General features: G+C 31.0%; 2 protein-coding genes across 2 annotated transcripts in view; one reads left to right on the forward strand and one right to left on the reverse strand.

Annotated features, from left to right (window-relative positions):
* Positions 1–543: 543 nt before the first annotated feature.
* On the reverse strand, positions 544–1662 carry LOC115890233 (melanoma-associated antigen B10-like). Its single transcript, XM_030910411.1, has 4 exons — positions 1285–1662; positions 1040–1223; positions 773–987; positions 544–708 (listed from the first exon to the last, which is right to left on the reverse strand). Exons 1-4 carry the CDS (start codon positions 1501–1503, stop codon positions 592–594), a joined length of 735 nt encoding a protein of 244 aa, XP_030766271.1. The 5' UTR covers positions 1504–1662; the 3' UTR covers positions 544–591.
* A 919-nt stretch (positions 1663–2581) lies between these two features.
* LOC115890806 (zinc transporter 1) overlaps positions 2582–16887 on the forward strand; it is a 97825-nt gene continuing 83519 nt past the window's right edge. The window contains exon 1 of the mRNA XM_030911158.1: positions 2582–2826. The gene's annotated coding sequence lies outside the window, so the exon portion shown is untranslated. The remainder of the gene's footprint in view (positions 2827–16887) is intronic.

The raw sequence follows: 16887 nt of genomic DNA on the forward strand, positions 1-16887 counted from the left end.
TTAGTATTAAAAACTGATACCACAGGATACCCTTGGAGAAATGAAGCCTTAAAATTTTTATTGCAATTTCATTAAATTGAAAATATTTCAAAAACGGTAAGGTTTAAGTATGATTAACCTTAAACTAATTTACTTTTTATTTTAATCGTAGAAATTAAAAATGTAATAATATACAGGGTGTTCAATTTAAAAAAAAATATCTGATATTTTTTATATATTTGGGACACCCTGTATCTTGTAATAATATTTTTAAATAACTAATAATAAATTTATTTTCATATCTTATTTCCTCTAAAATGGTAGAGAAATTTTGAAACAAATAAACGGGAATAACAATTTTAGAACAAGTTAAAACTTTTATAAAGAATGCATTTTTCTCAAAATGTTAATCTGATAATATACTTATAGATGCCCGACACACTGTTGCAGGTTGCAGCACATAGTATAGTAATATTTTCTTTCTATTGTAAATATAAGACATCTTTGAAAGAAAAATATGATTGTGAAAAACCTAACATTTCTGCTTAAATTAAAAAAAACCTCTGTTGCATAATAAAATATTTATTTATATTTGCCTTGACATTAACATATTCAATCGTCCAGAATTTGAGTTTCAACAATTTCATTTTCTGTTTGACTTGGAAGAGATTGATTCCTAGAAATCTCGTATTGATTGGACCAGTCTTTTGGCAGCCTATCTTTGTATATCTGAAAAACAATAAATTACCAACATTTGTTATTTGTTGTATGTCTAATGTGTTAAACTACTTACCTGACAAACAAATTCTAAAACAGCCATCTTTGAAACTTCTTTTTCTGCTCTAGCACCCCACTTAAATGTTTGTCTCCTTGATTTGATATCGAGTTCCGATTGCAGGTATTGTTTCTTTAATAATATTTTTGTAATATAATCTTTTACTTTACCAAATATTGGATGATCAACTTCCACATCAATTCCAAGAGAATTCAGAAAACTATATAGTGAAACTACAAGTAAAATTTATATAAAAAAATACATTTTAAGTATAAATGTTCATACCATCTGAAACTGAATTATTAGACATAAATATGTGGGCTAGAATTAACAAAATCAATATTCTATTAACATCATCTGGAATATCTTCTTCATTAGTGTTCTTTATGTGTGATAAAGTATTTGTAATAATGTAAGATTTTTCTTTCCCTTTTATTGTGTCACATATTACCATATTATATCCATAGACCTTAAATTATAAATACAAATTAAAAAAAGGAAAATTATAAAATCTCTTCACAACTGCATACAGAATTTAGTATTTCGTTCGTTCGGGTAATAATGTCTTCATATCGACTGGTTTTGTGTATAACGTTCTTCATCAAATCAGATTTACTGAAGACTGTATGTTCTCCACCTTTATAAATAATATACCGAACAAGATCATTTACAGTGTCTTCTATATTCCCTTCAACCAATGAGTTGTTTTGGCTAAGCTGACTGCTTCGATTAGTTCTACGTTGTGACATTTTAACTTTAAATTACTAACAACTTAAAATACAAAGCTTAAGCTACTTAAAGCCTGGGAATATAACAATATCCATAAAATAAATCAGAAAAATTTACTGACGGCTTGTTTTGGTTTAAAAAAATAAACAACAAGACAAAATTGACGTAAAACTGACATTGACAAACAAGTGTCGCCGTTGCCGTTACCAAAGCAAAGATATAGAGGTAGGGAGAAAAAGCATGGGCGTGGACAAAATTTCTAATTATGGTGGCCGCCATGTTTGCGCCTTTGTTCGCGCATATTCTATAGGGGGAGGTCAGAAACTAATAGTGATTATAACAAACCATCTTAGTTAATCTTAAAAATATGGCAAAATATTATTTAGATTACTACCGTAAATCACACAGTACCTATTACAGTGGAATAATGATCTTTTGATCAAGACAAGAACGAAACAGAAAGTACTATAAATAGTAAAATTACTAAAACAATCATTAAAGTAAATGATTATCATAGTTTGGCGCACTGGGCATGTATAAATTAATATTTCTGTATTAGTTATTACAAAAGTTTACAAATAAGAATGTCTTATTTTTTATTTTAGTACTACGAACCATCATTAAAATACTAAACAAATAAAATAAATAAAATTTACTAACATAACTACCTACTAATTATTAAATGATTACACATACTAAAAACAGTTCAGAAGAATACCAAAGCCGTTTATACTCGTATCTCAATTTATAAGTCCAAAAAAGCTAAAAAATTAAAACACATGCCCAAGGGTGCCAAACTATCTCAAAAAATCTAAAAATTCAGAATATCGATAGAACTAAATAATAAATTAAACTGAAACAAATTAGAAATTATCAGCTGTGATTATTACTTATTTGATTCCCCCTGTAGGCGTAAGCGGTACTCGTCAAGGTTCATTTCCTTACCTCTATATTTTTGGTTTCATCAGAAAGTAACTTTTTTTAAGTAGATCTGTGGTTTTATCAAAAAGCACAGCTCTAATATGCATGTATTACTGGTTGACTACACTAAATTCAATTAAAAAAATGTGAAACGTCAATTTTCTGATCCGTGATCTGTGTTCTGTCAGTTTAGTAGTTTAGTAGATATTTTTTGATGTGCTTAGTTGAAGAAAGTGAATTTGCATTTGTTAAAAAAAGAATTAATTATAAATATTAAGGAAGCGTTTGTGCTTCGTTACTTAATGTGTGTAAAATCTGTTTGAAGTGGAGTAATAAATATTTTTCTGAAACTGACTCAAAGTGCTGAAATATTTAATTATTCATTATATGGACTGAGGACAATGTGTTATTAAAGGAAGAAGGTAAGGATTTATATTTAGTTAAATACCAAGAAATAGCTTGCTATAGATGTGAAGCATAGTCATTTTATTCTACGTAAAAATATAAGTATTATTAAATTCTTAAACCGGTTTGGAAACTCTTAGTAAATGTGCCAGTGGTTTTATATTATTTGGAAAAATAGGTTTATATCTGGTATTTACATTGATAGATTATTATGTATTATTTTTAGTGCTATTTTTCAATGACTGCGATGTTTTTACTCTGTTCTATAGGTAGAATACAATGAAAAGAATTTTAAAACTATTACCTGTTATGAAACTCTATTGTCAGTACCACTTGCCTAGCCTAGATTTCTCTATTTTTTTACAAAAATTGAACAGTTTTATGTATATTATTCTTAAGTCTAGTTTGTTAAAAAATAATACCTAATAATGTTGTGCATTTATTTTTGATTACTAATTACTAGGGTGAGAAATTGTATTCAGACATTTTAATATATGAGAAAGAGAAGCAGGTATACCTAGCTAGAAATAATTTCTTTGATTTTAGTTACTTGAATACATTCAAATGATTAAATGTATCTATCAGAGATATAAACATGAAATTATTACTTATAATCAATTAGCAATCAATACTATGCACTTTGTCATAAAAAAGCTAAATTCTTTTTTATTTGAAATAAAAAAATGGAGCTATTTTGTTATATATATATATATATATATATATATATATATATATATATATAGATTTATTAAACCGCTTATACGATATATATATATATATCTTATTTATTGCCAATTAGGTACATGGCCAATTGAACTTGATTAATTTCATCAGTTATTAATTATTTTATTGAGGATTTACTACCAATGACGTTTAGTTTGTTAAAATTATTTCCTTTCAATAGAGGTAGAAAAGAAGGACCATGGTAGTTGATTTATGATTTTGACAAAGCACAATTTGAATTTAGAGCTTATATTTATGTTACTTATTTATGGTTGAAAAATAGTAATAATTAAGAATGTTTTGACAATTTTATTTATTTATTTGTGTGTAATTAGCAGGGTGCAATGATTTAAATCAATGGATTTTTTGTTTTAATCATGGATTTAAATTAAAAAAAATCAGCTAATTTAAATACTTATGATAAATCGAAAGATAACTGTAAAAGTTAGAAAAACTTTTCCTATAAAGCTATAAAAAAGTATTCCTATATCAAATATGGCCTATGAGAATTAAGATATTCTTTGGCCCTATTCATCAAAGTTACAAGTACAAAGTTACACTTGCTGTTGTAACGTTTAAATATTTTAATAGATCGAAAAAAAATTAAAAAAGGTATATACCGTATGATCGAATAAAAACGGCGTCCAGTTGGCTTGGAAATGACGATCGATGGCATTTCCTATATAAATTTACATATAAAATGACAGCGATCTTCATTTCATAGCCATCGCTGACGCCGTTTTTATTCGATCATACGGTATAAAAACACATATCCCTAATATCTATTTATCTATTAAAATGTTTGACCGATTTTTGAAGTTATTTCGTGGGAATCCATTACACTTCTAAATAGCTGAGATTTATTTTGAAATTGGGAAGTGCCAGAAATCCGGTATTTCAATACATTTCATTCCCAAACTCTAGTGCAGGACTAGCTTCTTCTGATGTCAGGTTATATTTTTATTCCCGAGGCCTAATCAATGTCAAAAGATAAGCTGGAGTCAAGGTTATTTTATACCTTTTTGGAAACAGCTGAATGTTGATCAAGCTAACTTCCACTTTCCCTAATTTATCTTCTAGTTCATTCCAAATTTCTACATTTTGTTCGGCAATAAGTAAAGCACTTTGAACATTAGATGGTACCAATTTTATTCTCAACTTAAGACAGTCATGACTATTACCAAAAAAATCCCTTTGATCTAAGGGGCCGATTTTTTTGGCGGAAATAGGGGCATCTCGGCCAAGTTTACAGAATAAAATATATCGGCAACGGATATGGAAAAAAGACAACGCGCCGTAGGAATGTTATTATTATCGATATCGGGCAGATTTACGAAGATTTAGCCATTTAGGATAGGACTTTAAATAGAAAATTGATTAAAATCAAAAGAAATCCGATTAAAATTAAAAAAATCTGATTAAAATAAATAAAATTGATTTTTTTTATTTAAAAAAAAATCATAATTTTTTTGCACTCTGGTAGTTAGTAGGTATACATACCTTAGTAGAAGAAGAAAATTCTAACTAACCCTGGGGCGCTATTCTGTACAATCGTCGGTAACGGTAAGTTACCGACAGCTATCGGTACGTATTTGTATATAGTAAACATGTGTTGCTTGTTGTTGTCATAGTTACCGATCGGCCCTATGACAGATATCGCGAATTTGTACCGACGACTCTCGGTATCTCTACCGTGAGGTTAACAAGGGCATGGTAGAGATACCGATTTTCGTCGGTACAAATTTGCGATATCTGCCATAGGGCCGATCGGTAACTATGACAACAACAATTAACACATTTTTACTATATACAAATACGTATCGAGAGCTGTCGTAACTTACCGATATCGACGATTGTCGAAGCCGTGTACAGAATAGCGCCCCTGGGGCGCTATTCTGTACAATCGTCGGTATCGGCAAGTTACCGACAGCTATCGGTACGTACGGCCAATGAGCGTCGTGTTGATTGTTGTCATAGTTACCGATCGGCCCTATGACAGATATCGCAAATTTGTACCGACGACTCTCGGTATCTCTACCGTGAGGTTGTCAAGGGCACGGTAGAGATACCGATTTTCGTCGGTACAAATTTGCGATATCTGCCATAGGGCCGATCGGTAACTATGACAACAACAATTAACACATTTTTACAATATACAAATACGTATCGAGAACTGTCGTAACTTACCGATACCGACGATTGTCGATGCCGTGTACAGAATAGCGCCCTTGGGGCGCTATTCTGTACAATCGTCGGTATCGGCAAGTTACCGACAGCTATCGGTACGTACGGCCAATGAGCGTCGTGTTGATTGTTGTCATAGTTACCGATCGGCCCTATGACAGATATCGCAAATTTGTACCGACGACTCTCGGTATCTCTACCGTGAGGTTGTCAAGGGCACGGTAGAGATACCGATTTTCGTCGGTACAAATTTGCGATATCTGCCATAGGACCGATCGGTAACTATGACAACAACAATTAACACATTTTTACTATATACAAATACATATCGAGAGCTGTCGTAACTTACCGATACCGACGATTTTACAGAATAGCGCCCCTGGAGCATGCTTCCTTAACTATAACCGCGACTATAACTGTAACACAAGTTTTTATAGAAAAAAAAATACGGAAAAAATAAAATTTGGAAGGTAATTTTATTTTTTTTTGTGTCCCAAATAAAAAATAAATGTTTTTTTTGATAACTATTTAATTATTAATTTAAAAAAATAATTAAACCATTAAATTCTACTTAAAAAGGTGCCTTGGAAATGTTTGCATAAAAATACAAAATTTTCCATACCAAAAAAGTTACAGCGATTTGTTAAAAATGCACATTTTTGAAAAACATACCGTAACTCCGAAACGGTAACAGATATCGATGTACGGTTTTTACCATCATATTTTTGATAAAAATTTAGCTCCAGACACCTATTTTTTGTCTATTATGTATATGTTTTCGTCTATCTCCTATAGAAAAGGGTGTTTCTCTTTAAAAGTGTCCAATTTGACCCACCCTGTACAGGGTGTCCCATTTTAGTTGAAATCATACGGTATCTTCGTTGTTAGTAAAGATAGAAGGATGCGGTTTGCACAAACCTGTCCCACTTTTTTGTCAAACGAAAGACGCTGTAAACAAAATTTTCATAGCCTTCTTCTTTTCTGAGCTACAGGGTCTTTTCGAAAATTTTACAATTTGGCACAGCCTCCGTATCTCCGTTATTGTGAATGATATCGAGAAGATGAAAACTGATTCTTATAGAACTTTTTCTGTTGAATACAATGGCGTAGTCTGTTTTTCTACGAAAAAAATATTTTTGAAAATATTAACTAAAGGTATGTTTTTTTCAAATGGAACACCCTGTATATTTATAAATCCGTTATATATCCGTTTATAGATCCGTCTTGCTATGAGCTTGTCAAAGATATACATATGTCACTCTATATTTATTTTCACTATTTACTGCAATATTTAAAATATATCATTTTTTTATTGGTAGGCCGTGATAAATAACAAAAAAATCAGAATGGTATGTACTAAAATAGTCATACACATATTAAAATTTTATTTGGTATTGATATATTTTACTTTTGAACTGTTACCACTGCATCTCTGAATATATTTTTCTTTTTTTTATAACGGAATTTATTATAGCGGGATGAGTTTGCAAATATCTAAAAGCATGCATTATTAGCATTATTAAAGCATTATACAGGTGTTCGACATTGTTAGTAATTAGTCGACTTATATTTCACGTAAATTAGCTAAAGGAATATCTAGCAATTCCGATAAGATAGCTTCCAAGATTTACAAATAGCGGTAAAGATTTAACTTTCCGTAATATATAAAGAATTTATTAGTGGTTCCCAAAATAAAACAAGAGACAGATAGCAGTATACTTTTAATAATTCTTTAGTTTCTTTTGTTATCAATCATGGCCTACTAATAAATCAAATATTTGAACAAAAACTTTTAAATACTGCTGTAAATAGTGAAAATAAATATAAAGTGATATATATTTTTGAGAAACTTATGGCAAGCTAGATCATATAATTTATAAATATACAGCGTGTTCCATTTAAGAAAACATAAGTTTAGATCATATCTTTAAAAATATTATTTTCGTAGAATAACAGACTACGCCACTGCATCCTACGTAAAAAGTTCTACAATAAACAATTTTTACCTTCTCGATACCCTTAACAATAACAGAGATACAAAGGGTGTCCCAAATTGCAAAATTTTCAAAAAGACCCTGTAGCTCAGAATCGAAAAGGGCTATGAAAATTTTGTTTGCGGCATCTTCCGTTTGACAAAAAAGTGGCACAGGTTCGTGCAAACCGCACCTTCTATCTTCACGAATAACGGAAATACCGTATGATTTCAACCAAAATGGGACACCCTGTACATTGAAAAGTACTAGTCGAAATATTGATTATAAGTTAAATTTTACTGCAACTTTAACATAGTTATCTATATCTTGTTATCTTGACAACTGATAACATGGTAATTTACAGAAATAGTCCGAGCTCATCTTAAAGTATCTTAAGATATCTCATTATACCTAATTGAGTGTAGCATGTTATCTTTATAGATAATTCCGAGGACAATTCAGATACAGATAATACTCTATTTATAAAATTAAGAATGCATTCTTTTAAGTACAATAGTTACAATCTTTTACCATGAATATCGAGATGAATATACTATAATAAAATGCATAATAAAACAAATTAGATTATTAAAATATACAAATAAATAAATGTTTATTAACAAACTTGCCAATTTTTACAAAAATAAAAGATAAAAATACAACGACATCCTTATTATATTTTTAATTTTCGATCAGCATCTACTGATTTGGTCATTTTAGTAGTGTGGTCTGGAGTTTAACGTGTAAGACAGAGAGTAATATTAATGACCGGTTGGCAGACAGAGAGACAAAATCAAACGCGGCATACAGGGTTGCTGGTTTTTACGTTTGTAGGAAAATTTGCGTAGAAAAAAAAGTAAACTATTTTAAAAACTTTCATGTATACTGCTGAAATGAAGATAATATATCTAAGCTAAATATAATTTATCACATCTGTAGTAAAATGAGTATCTAATTGTGAAAAATAAGGTTGGGTTGAATCGAGTACTCGAGTTTCAAGCGATTGCAATAACCGAGTGATCGCTCGAGCGAAATATCACAAATACGGTTTTCTACCCGTCGCACAGTGCTTCGAACATATGGCTCTAGAGGACAAAAATCCAAAACTTCTCTTTTATTGTAAGCAATTTATTCAAACTAGGTTTATTTGACACAAATGATGAGTACTCTCATTGTACTAAATGATGATGTTCTTAGTCCCACGTTTATGAAAAAAAAATCTTATAAATAATAAAAATATTGGAGCTGTGTTCCATCTAAGCAAATAATAATTTATAGTATGAAAACGGTGTAAGTATTAAATAAATTCCTGTGATAAAAAAGAATTGAAATAACATTAGAACATGATTCCTACAATATAAGCCTAATACGTAAGATAAGATAAAAATGTTTTTGTTTAATGAAAAAGAAACATTAATGTTATATTTAATTAAAAAAAAAACTTAAGATACTATAAATTTACTTTAGGACAACAAAATGCATAGATCGTAACTACTTTGATTCAGAAGAATTACTGCTGACAGAATCTTCCAAATTTATAGTATCCAAATCAGGTAGATGAAGTATCCTCACATATAAGATATTTCTGTACATCATTTTCTAATATGTTACTTTTTCGCGTTGTTACTGTTCATTTTGTCGCTATGAGGGGTTCGGATGTTAATAGTTACCTCTTTAATACAGCATATCCATATATTATTTTTTCCTTTTCTTGGGTATGAGATTATATAATAAATTGAAAGATGGACACTTTTTTTATGCGACGTTTCGCTCCAACATAGTGGACTTTTTCAGGCACCAGTGGTGTCTCATTTGACTGGAAGGTTCATCAATATCTAATAAGAACATATTTTTTGAAATACAAATAATTTTGAGTTCTTGTCTTTATGATCAAGCCAAGTATAGCCAGATCGGCATTGCTTATCAATTTTACTCCATCTGAAAAGTATTATAAAATAAAGTTCGTCGCAAGCAGACGCAGGTGAACTATACAAAAATTAAAAGTGTATGAATATGGGAACAAAAATATTCAATAAATACGATATGTTTTGATATGTTTTTTTTAAATGCCTTTTTGAAGTTTGAAAACGTAAAATTTTTATACCCATTTAAGAATCATCTTAAAAAATAAATAAGAACTAAACAATCACGAACTTGTTTAGAAATAAATTTAAAGTACATACCTTGTTTAACAATATCCATAGTGGCTTTCAATTAAGTACATACCCGTTTAACTTCATAATATACAGAACTACTATGAATGTTATTCTTTTCACTGATGAGATAATGATCGCAAAATTAATTTTTAGTGAAAATATTTGCTAACAAAAACGCTGTTTATGAAAAATAATATACAGGATGGTTGAACATTGCTATAAGTATAAAATTATATATTCAGATATTAGTAAATTTTGACTTATTTTTTGATTTTTGTCCATGGGACGAAGCACTGTGCGTCGCTTGTAAGTAGTAAGTACTCGTTAACGCCAAGCGCCAAGCAGTAAGTTGCGTGCGCAGGGCACATATTCTTTCGGTGATGAATGGCAAGTAGCAAGCGGCGAGCGATTCGCTTGATCGCCTGGTTTAGTTTATTTCAAAGCATTGTCGATGTAGGTCGTAAAATGTCCCTCAGATACGCAACGGATAAATACATATATATGGCGTCGTATAAAGTTGCTATACTCTGTTTTTTTTTTCTCAGGTAAGATTTCGACAGACGATGACAGAAGAAAAGCAGATGACGTCCCATACCAATCTATTTATTTTACTAAAAAAAGTTTCTAATAATTTTTAAGTTAACTATGGATGGGTTTAAATATAAATCCGTCATACGTCGTCTCTTGTTGTTTTTAACCAGATCGTATTTCAATTTTATTGGTTTGACGGAACGATGAACGACAAACGGATGCCGATGCGTATGAACTCGCCTTTAGATTTTTGACGCTTGTCAAAGTCTTGCCAAATTGTAGGTTATAATTTTGTGTCAACTTTTGTCAAATACCCTGCGTTTTGGAAGATGATGCATTTTGATTCGTGTTATTACGTGTGTTTTGTGTCTTTTGAAGTCAAGTGGAGGAAAAATCAAGTGAAAATTAACTGTAGACCCAGAGCACAGTTTATGGTTCATACTCGCTGCCCAGGCAGAAAGTCTTATACACCAATAAAGTTACCATTAATAAAGTTCGTATACCATCTCGTCGTAGATAAGTGCATCTCGAATATGGTAGAAGGAACCTACTAAACACATACTAAAAACTGGAGTAGCTGTAAAATATCGACATCACACGATAGGTAAATAATGGATTTTAGTACTGCAGAAAAATAATATCAAAAGGTACTGGTTTAAAAAAATTAAGATTAAAGTTAAGTAATCAACCTTTAAGGTATAAAATTTGGTAAGTGTTATTATTAATAAAATAGTTTGTTTTATTTATGTTGTTTTATTTATTCCTGTAGAATATTACAAATTTGTATTTGTACATAAGTTATATTGATAAATATAATCGTAAATGCGGGTTTCAAAGTTTCATAAAGCTTGAAAGTAAGAAATAGTTCTTTTTTATATTTTTTTGGTATGTGGTGTCTTGTTCTTGTTTGTTTTGTATTAACACACCGTTTTTTTGTTAAATAAAATAACTCGATTACATTTTTTCAATTTTATACAGTTTTTTTCACAATATTTTGAAGTAATCACTTGTCTTGTCAGTCAAATTTTGAATATATTAATTTCCTGCTATGTGTTCCAGTTGTACCAACTTATTTCTTTGTAAAATAAAATAAACTACTTTGAAAATAAAATGACAGACACATCTATCACTGTCACGGATCTTCTCGTTGGACAGACTATACCTGGAATGTATGTAGAAAATTCGCTCGGCTCTTTATCGAGTATGTCACATTAAAATCGGATTTCAATTTATTTCATTCTAGGATCGCTTGCGTTCGTCGCTTGGTACTCATCACTTTTTCAATAATCGAGTACTCAATCGAATTTTTGCTCGAGTTATTCCATAACTAGTTGGAACCTTATGGTGCGTTTATACTTGAGCACGCACGCACTGATCCTCCGCGAATGCTCAAGTGTAAACGGCTGTGCGCGCACGCTCACTCTGAATCTGTCTGTGCGCGAGCATCCGCGAACGTGAGCCGTCTGGTGTCGGTTTTTGGTCCGTGATCAAAGGGATTTTATGTGTGCGCGAACGCTCAGTTTGCACCGGCAATATGTTTTGTCTGCGTTCGTGCGTGCGTGTGTGATTTTTTTTCGTTTTCTTTATTAAAATTATGGGGTGGATCATCAATTATCAATTATGGGATGAATCTTCCTTATTATTAATTGAAGAATGTGAAAAGTTGCCTATATTATGGGATGTTAAACATTCTTTGTATTATTAAAAAATAAAAAAAAACGCATGGCAAGACCTTGCAAATAAAATTAATATTGAATATGTCGATATTAATGAAATTGCTATTCTAAAATTTGTATCTTTTGTTCGTAATTTTTGGTGTTATTAAATTTTGTAAATATTCAAAGTCGGGCCTGGTCATTCTTGTAAAGTTTTTGAACTTATCATAGCCCTCCTCAGACACTAAATTGTTGCAGTAAATTATATCGATTTCTAAAAATTTGGGTTTGCCACCAGCGACGATATTTTCGACTTTTCTCCTTTTTAATAATTAAGCTGCGTTATGAATGACTGCAGCCTCGACTATTTCTTGGTCATCCATTATTTTCACCAACACAACTCTGCTGTGCGCCCACAAATGGATCACTTCATTCGTCGAAAAATAAGTTTTTAATTTGAACGGAGCCGAGAGCGCGAACGAATGCCGTGCACGCTCAGCTCGTGCGTGCTCAAGTCTAAACGCACTATTAGATGCAACATTTTCCATAAACGCCTACTTGTGCGGTTTGAACTTTTGATTCAAAATCCGGCAATACCGCATAGAAGAAATGTATCAATCCAACTTTACTTTCTTTTTAATACATTTGATTTCCATTAAGCTGCCTACATCACTGTCTTACACGTTAAAATCCAGACCACACTTCTAAAATGACCAAATCGGTATAGTCTCAAACATATTAGACATAAAAATTATTATTACCTATTAACAATCAATCGTCCAAAAAATAAATTATTTTTGTATTAGCCATATTTGGAAAAAATATATTTTTATATGAATGACATACGACATAGGTAAGTACATGGAATAAATAAAGTCTAGTATAAATAATTGTCCAATTCCAATTACAATTGTGTAATATAAAGATGTCCAAGCCAATGTTCTAATAGATGATACACCTATGGAGAGAGTACAAAAATATAAATATCTTGGCAGTTGGTTGACCGAAAACTTGGATCAATCAGCAGAAATAAAAGCTCGAATAGAAATAGCCAGAGCATCCTTTGTAAAACTCAAAAAATGTCTCTGCAGTGAAGACATCAACTTAAAGCTTAGATTAAGAATGCTAAGGGGTTACATATTTGCAACTCTACTCTATGGTTCATAGGCTTGGACCCTTAAAATAGAGAAGCTTGAGGCATTCGAAAGATAATGTTATCGGCGTATGCTGAGGATTGCATGGACTGACAAGATTACAAATGTAGAACTGCGACGCAGAATTGAGAAGGACGAAGAGGTGATTAACACCCTTAAAAAGAGAAAACTTGAGTACTTTGGACACATAATGAGAGGACCTAAATATGCCCTGCTGCAGAACATAATAGAAGGAAAGATAAAGGGCAGAAGAAAGGAAGAAGAAGAACAAGGCTCAGGAATTTGAGAGAATAGTTTGGAATGACTTCAAACCAGTTATTCAGAGCAGCCGGTAACAAAGTTAGAATTGTCATGATGATTTCCAACCTCCATTAGGAGATGGAACCCGAAGAAGATAAATAATTACTAATTTTTGCTAATGCTGTAGTATTTTTCACCACATCTGCCGTCACTATATGCTTTAGAACATACGGCTTTTATGTGTATCGCGAGTAACAGTTTGCATACAATAGTTAAAAAATGTTCAAGTACGTGAATCGATTTTTACTCTCCAAGTTGATATCTCATTACGTGCGATAAATACATCCTAAACCACTCAAACTAAATGAAACACGAATAAAGTACAAATATATTTCAGTACGGTCTTAAAAATCTATTATATTTTTATTACAAAAGTTTGTTTCGTGTATAGACATAGCTCTTATCGTAACCACCTCTTATCCGCTCTTAACCTTAAATACAGCTTAGAATAAAAAAGTAGCATTTGGGTATAAAAAAAACTATTAGCGTTGATTGAAGAAATAAGAAGATGCGCCACCTTATGGGCGATTTTGTGGCACAAAACCTGTCCGAGATTGTAGCTGACGTTACCGTCAGCATGTCCAAGATTTCGTTTAGCTGGTTTAGCTCTGCGCCGCACATTGGTTCAGATTCAATAAAATCGACGCATAGGGGGATCAAGAAAAAAATTTCGATAATTTCAACAATGATATTATTTTCAACAGATGATGGGTCCGTTTATTCAAATTTATCACGATCCACTTTTTAATCGTAATACAAAAGCGTACGGGAATGTTGTTTTCGTTAGATTTTGTAGTTTAAATATATCAGTTATTTGCTGATAATGGTTTAGTGTTGCTAATATATTTTGGTTCTTAGTTCAGAGACTTGGAAATAAATTAAATTATAATGGATTTTGAAGATCAAGGTAAGTACTTTTTAAGAGAATTTTATTAACTTAAATATTTTTTTTATGAAGCTAGTAGTTACCACAAACATAGCAGAGCGTTCCTTTGAAAAAAATTAAACTTTGAAATTGTGTGCAAGAGACCCCGAGGTAGATGATATATAAATTAAAATTTTAAATTGACCAGTAGTCTGATTTTTGTTCCATGGATAATTTCTTAAATTATATTATTATACTAATATTTTTTGAGTAACTCTGGAATGGTAAAAGTGTAACTACAGAGACTCACATGTTCCTCCCGTACTCTATTCCTTTTATTATAGGAATAATAAGCCGCAGATCAATATGTGAGCAGTTTTTGAAAATGGGTTTTAATAATAGGTCAGAAGCGGATATTATTGATGAAATTATTTCATTTTTGTGTGATAATAATATTCCTAACATATTATCGAAAAATAAGCAAATTGAAAATTTTGTTTATAAATGGTTAGAAAAGTGGAGGAAATGTAGTTATACTTGGAGCAGTTTTATTTCCAACAATTGTCTCTGGCTGAATAAAAATTTACTTCAAATGGAAGAGAATCAATCTTTTGATGACCCTGGCCCTTCAAGAAGATTTTTTTTTCAGAGAATTGTCCAAGTCCCAAAAAATAAAGAGACCAAAGGTATACATATATTGCCAAGGAATTAATTTATAATGTTTACAGAAAAAAACATGTTTTTTTTTTATCTACATAATGCTGCAAATATTGCATTAATGCTTTTAATTAATGGCAAAGATTAAAAATCAATTTATTTCTAGAAATTAGAGATTCTTACACCTCGGAATCTCGTTTCTAATTTAAGGAAGGAACATAACAATAAGACGGGAAAAGCAGTCCAACTAGGGTTTGAATTCCCAGAGAAAGTAGTTGCCACTAAAATAGGTGAAGATTTACCCTCAGATGACATTCATATGGCAACAGAATATTATTGTCAATCAGATAGTGAAGAAGAACTAGAAGAAAGTGGTGGTGAATCATGTCATGAAGAAAATGAGTTTGAAGACTCCATTTAACGCATATTGCAATTTATGTTTTTTTTCTTTAATTTAGACCAGATAACCTAATGGGTATTCTTTTTTTGACTAGGTTCGAAACATTTTTCGAACCCTTTTAAAAACTATAATTTTTTAATAAAATTCATAGAAAATCCCCCTTTTTTAATATTTTTATACTAAACAAACATAGTCTGAAATATATTTTGTTTATTCCTTGGACTATCTTTGTCATGTTAATAAATCCGCCATTAAACCTAATAAGTCTAGAATTTGTAATAAAATTAAAAATATCCTATGCGCCACTTTTTGGCAATCTGAACCACTGTGTGCCGCTGCGCGCTGATACAGGGTGTTCCATTAAAAAAACAAAGAAAAATTATTTTATATTTTAGAAAGTTTGGCGTAGAATTTTGAGCACTCTGTATGATTTAAGATTATGATATTTATAGCAAAGTAAGGATAGACCATCTAAAGTAAATACCTAATATAATTTTGATTTCCGGACAGTTCTTGTATTTGTAATAATTTTTTTAAGGAAGGTTTGAAAAATAAATATTTTTTGTTTATTTATTAATATCTCTGAAATTACCGAAATGTATTTACTCACATAGGATTATGTAAAGTGATCTGAAAGGAAGCCAAAAATACAATAATATAGAGTGTTCCATTTAAACAAAATCATCCCGTTGCACTCACACTTTTTTGAGCCAACCTATACAAGTTAAAATATTTTCCTGAAATACATCCTTTTACATACTTTAGATTTGTACTTAAACAAAATTCCCAAGTTTTTTATTCTAAGAACTACAGATGCCCAACGCACTATTGCCGGACCCTGTACAAAAGAGTCCGAGCAAATGGGTCAAGTGAAACTAGGAAGATCTCAAATATATATCAGGGGATCGGAGTTCAAAAAACCTTAAACCAAAGTTTTCCTGTTTTCCTGCTTAGTAGTTAAGACGTTTAAGACATTTTTTTTTGTTTAATACAGTTACAAAGTCAAATACACACAAACGAAAACGTTTGTCAGGTAATTCAGGTTTGTTTGAATTTGCTGGTTGTTTTCGGTGGAGACGCATTTGCAAATATTTATGACATAGGGATTTATTTGTTTTCGTTTATCAATCGATAGAAAATAAAATAAATATTGACCATTAAAAGGACCACGAACATTAGTGAATATGTGTAAATAGAATTTTTGTGGGATCTTAAAAATATCTCCAAATATTTTTAAATAATCTACAATTATTAGTTTTTATATGTGGCGTCTGGCAAAAGTTTAAGCTAAAGCTCTCATTTTTTGAGCTTAAACTCTCGTTTGAAAAAAATGGACACCCATATTCTACGTGTCTGTTTCTTGTTTTTTTCTTTTTCTAATAAACGGTAACAATTTAGAAAAGATGCAGCACAGAAGGCAACTTTATTTCTTATTTTAAAATGAGACAATTTTTTTTCCTTTTAAGCCTGTTTTACATTG

This window comes from Sitophilus oryzae, unplaced genomic scaffold (assembly GCF_002938485.1).
Source record: "Sitophilus oryzae breed Bouriz unplaced genomic scaffold, Soryzae_2.0 scaffold_1178_pilon_pilon, whole genome shotgun sequence".
In the NCBI taxonomy this organism is placed as follows: Eukaryota; Metazoa; Arthropoda; class Insecta; order Coleoptera; family Curculionidae; genus Sitophilus; species Sitophilus oryzae.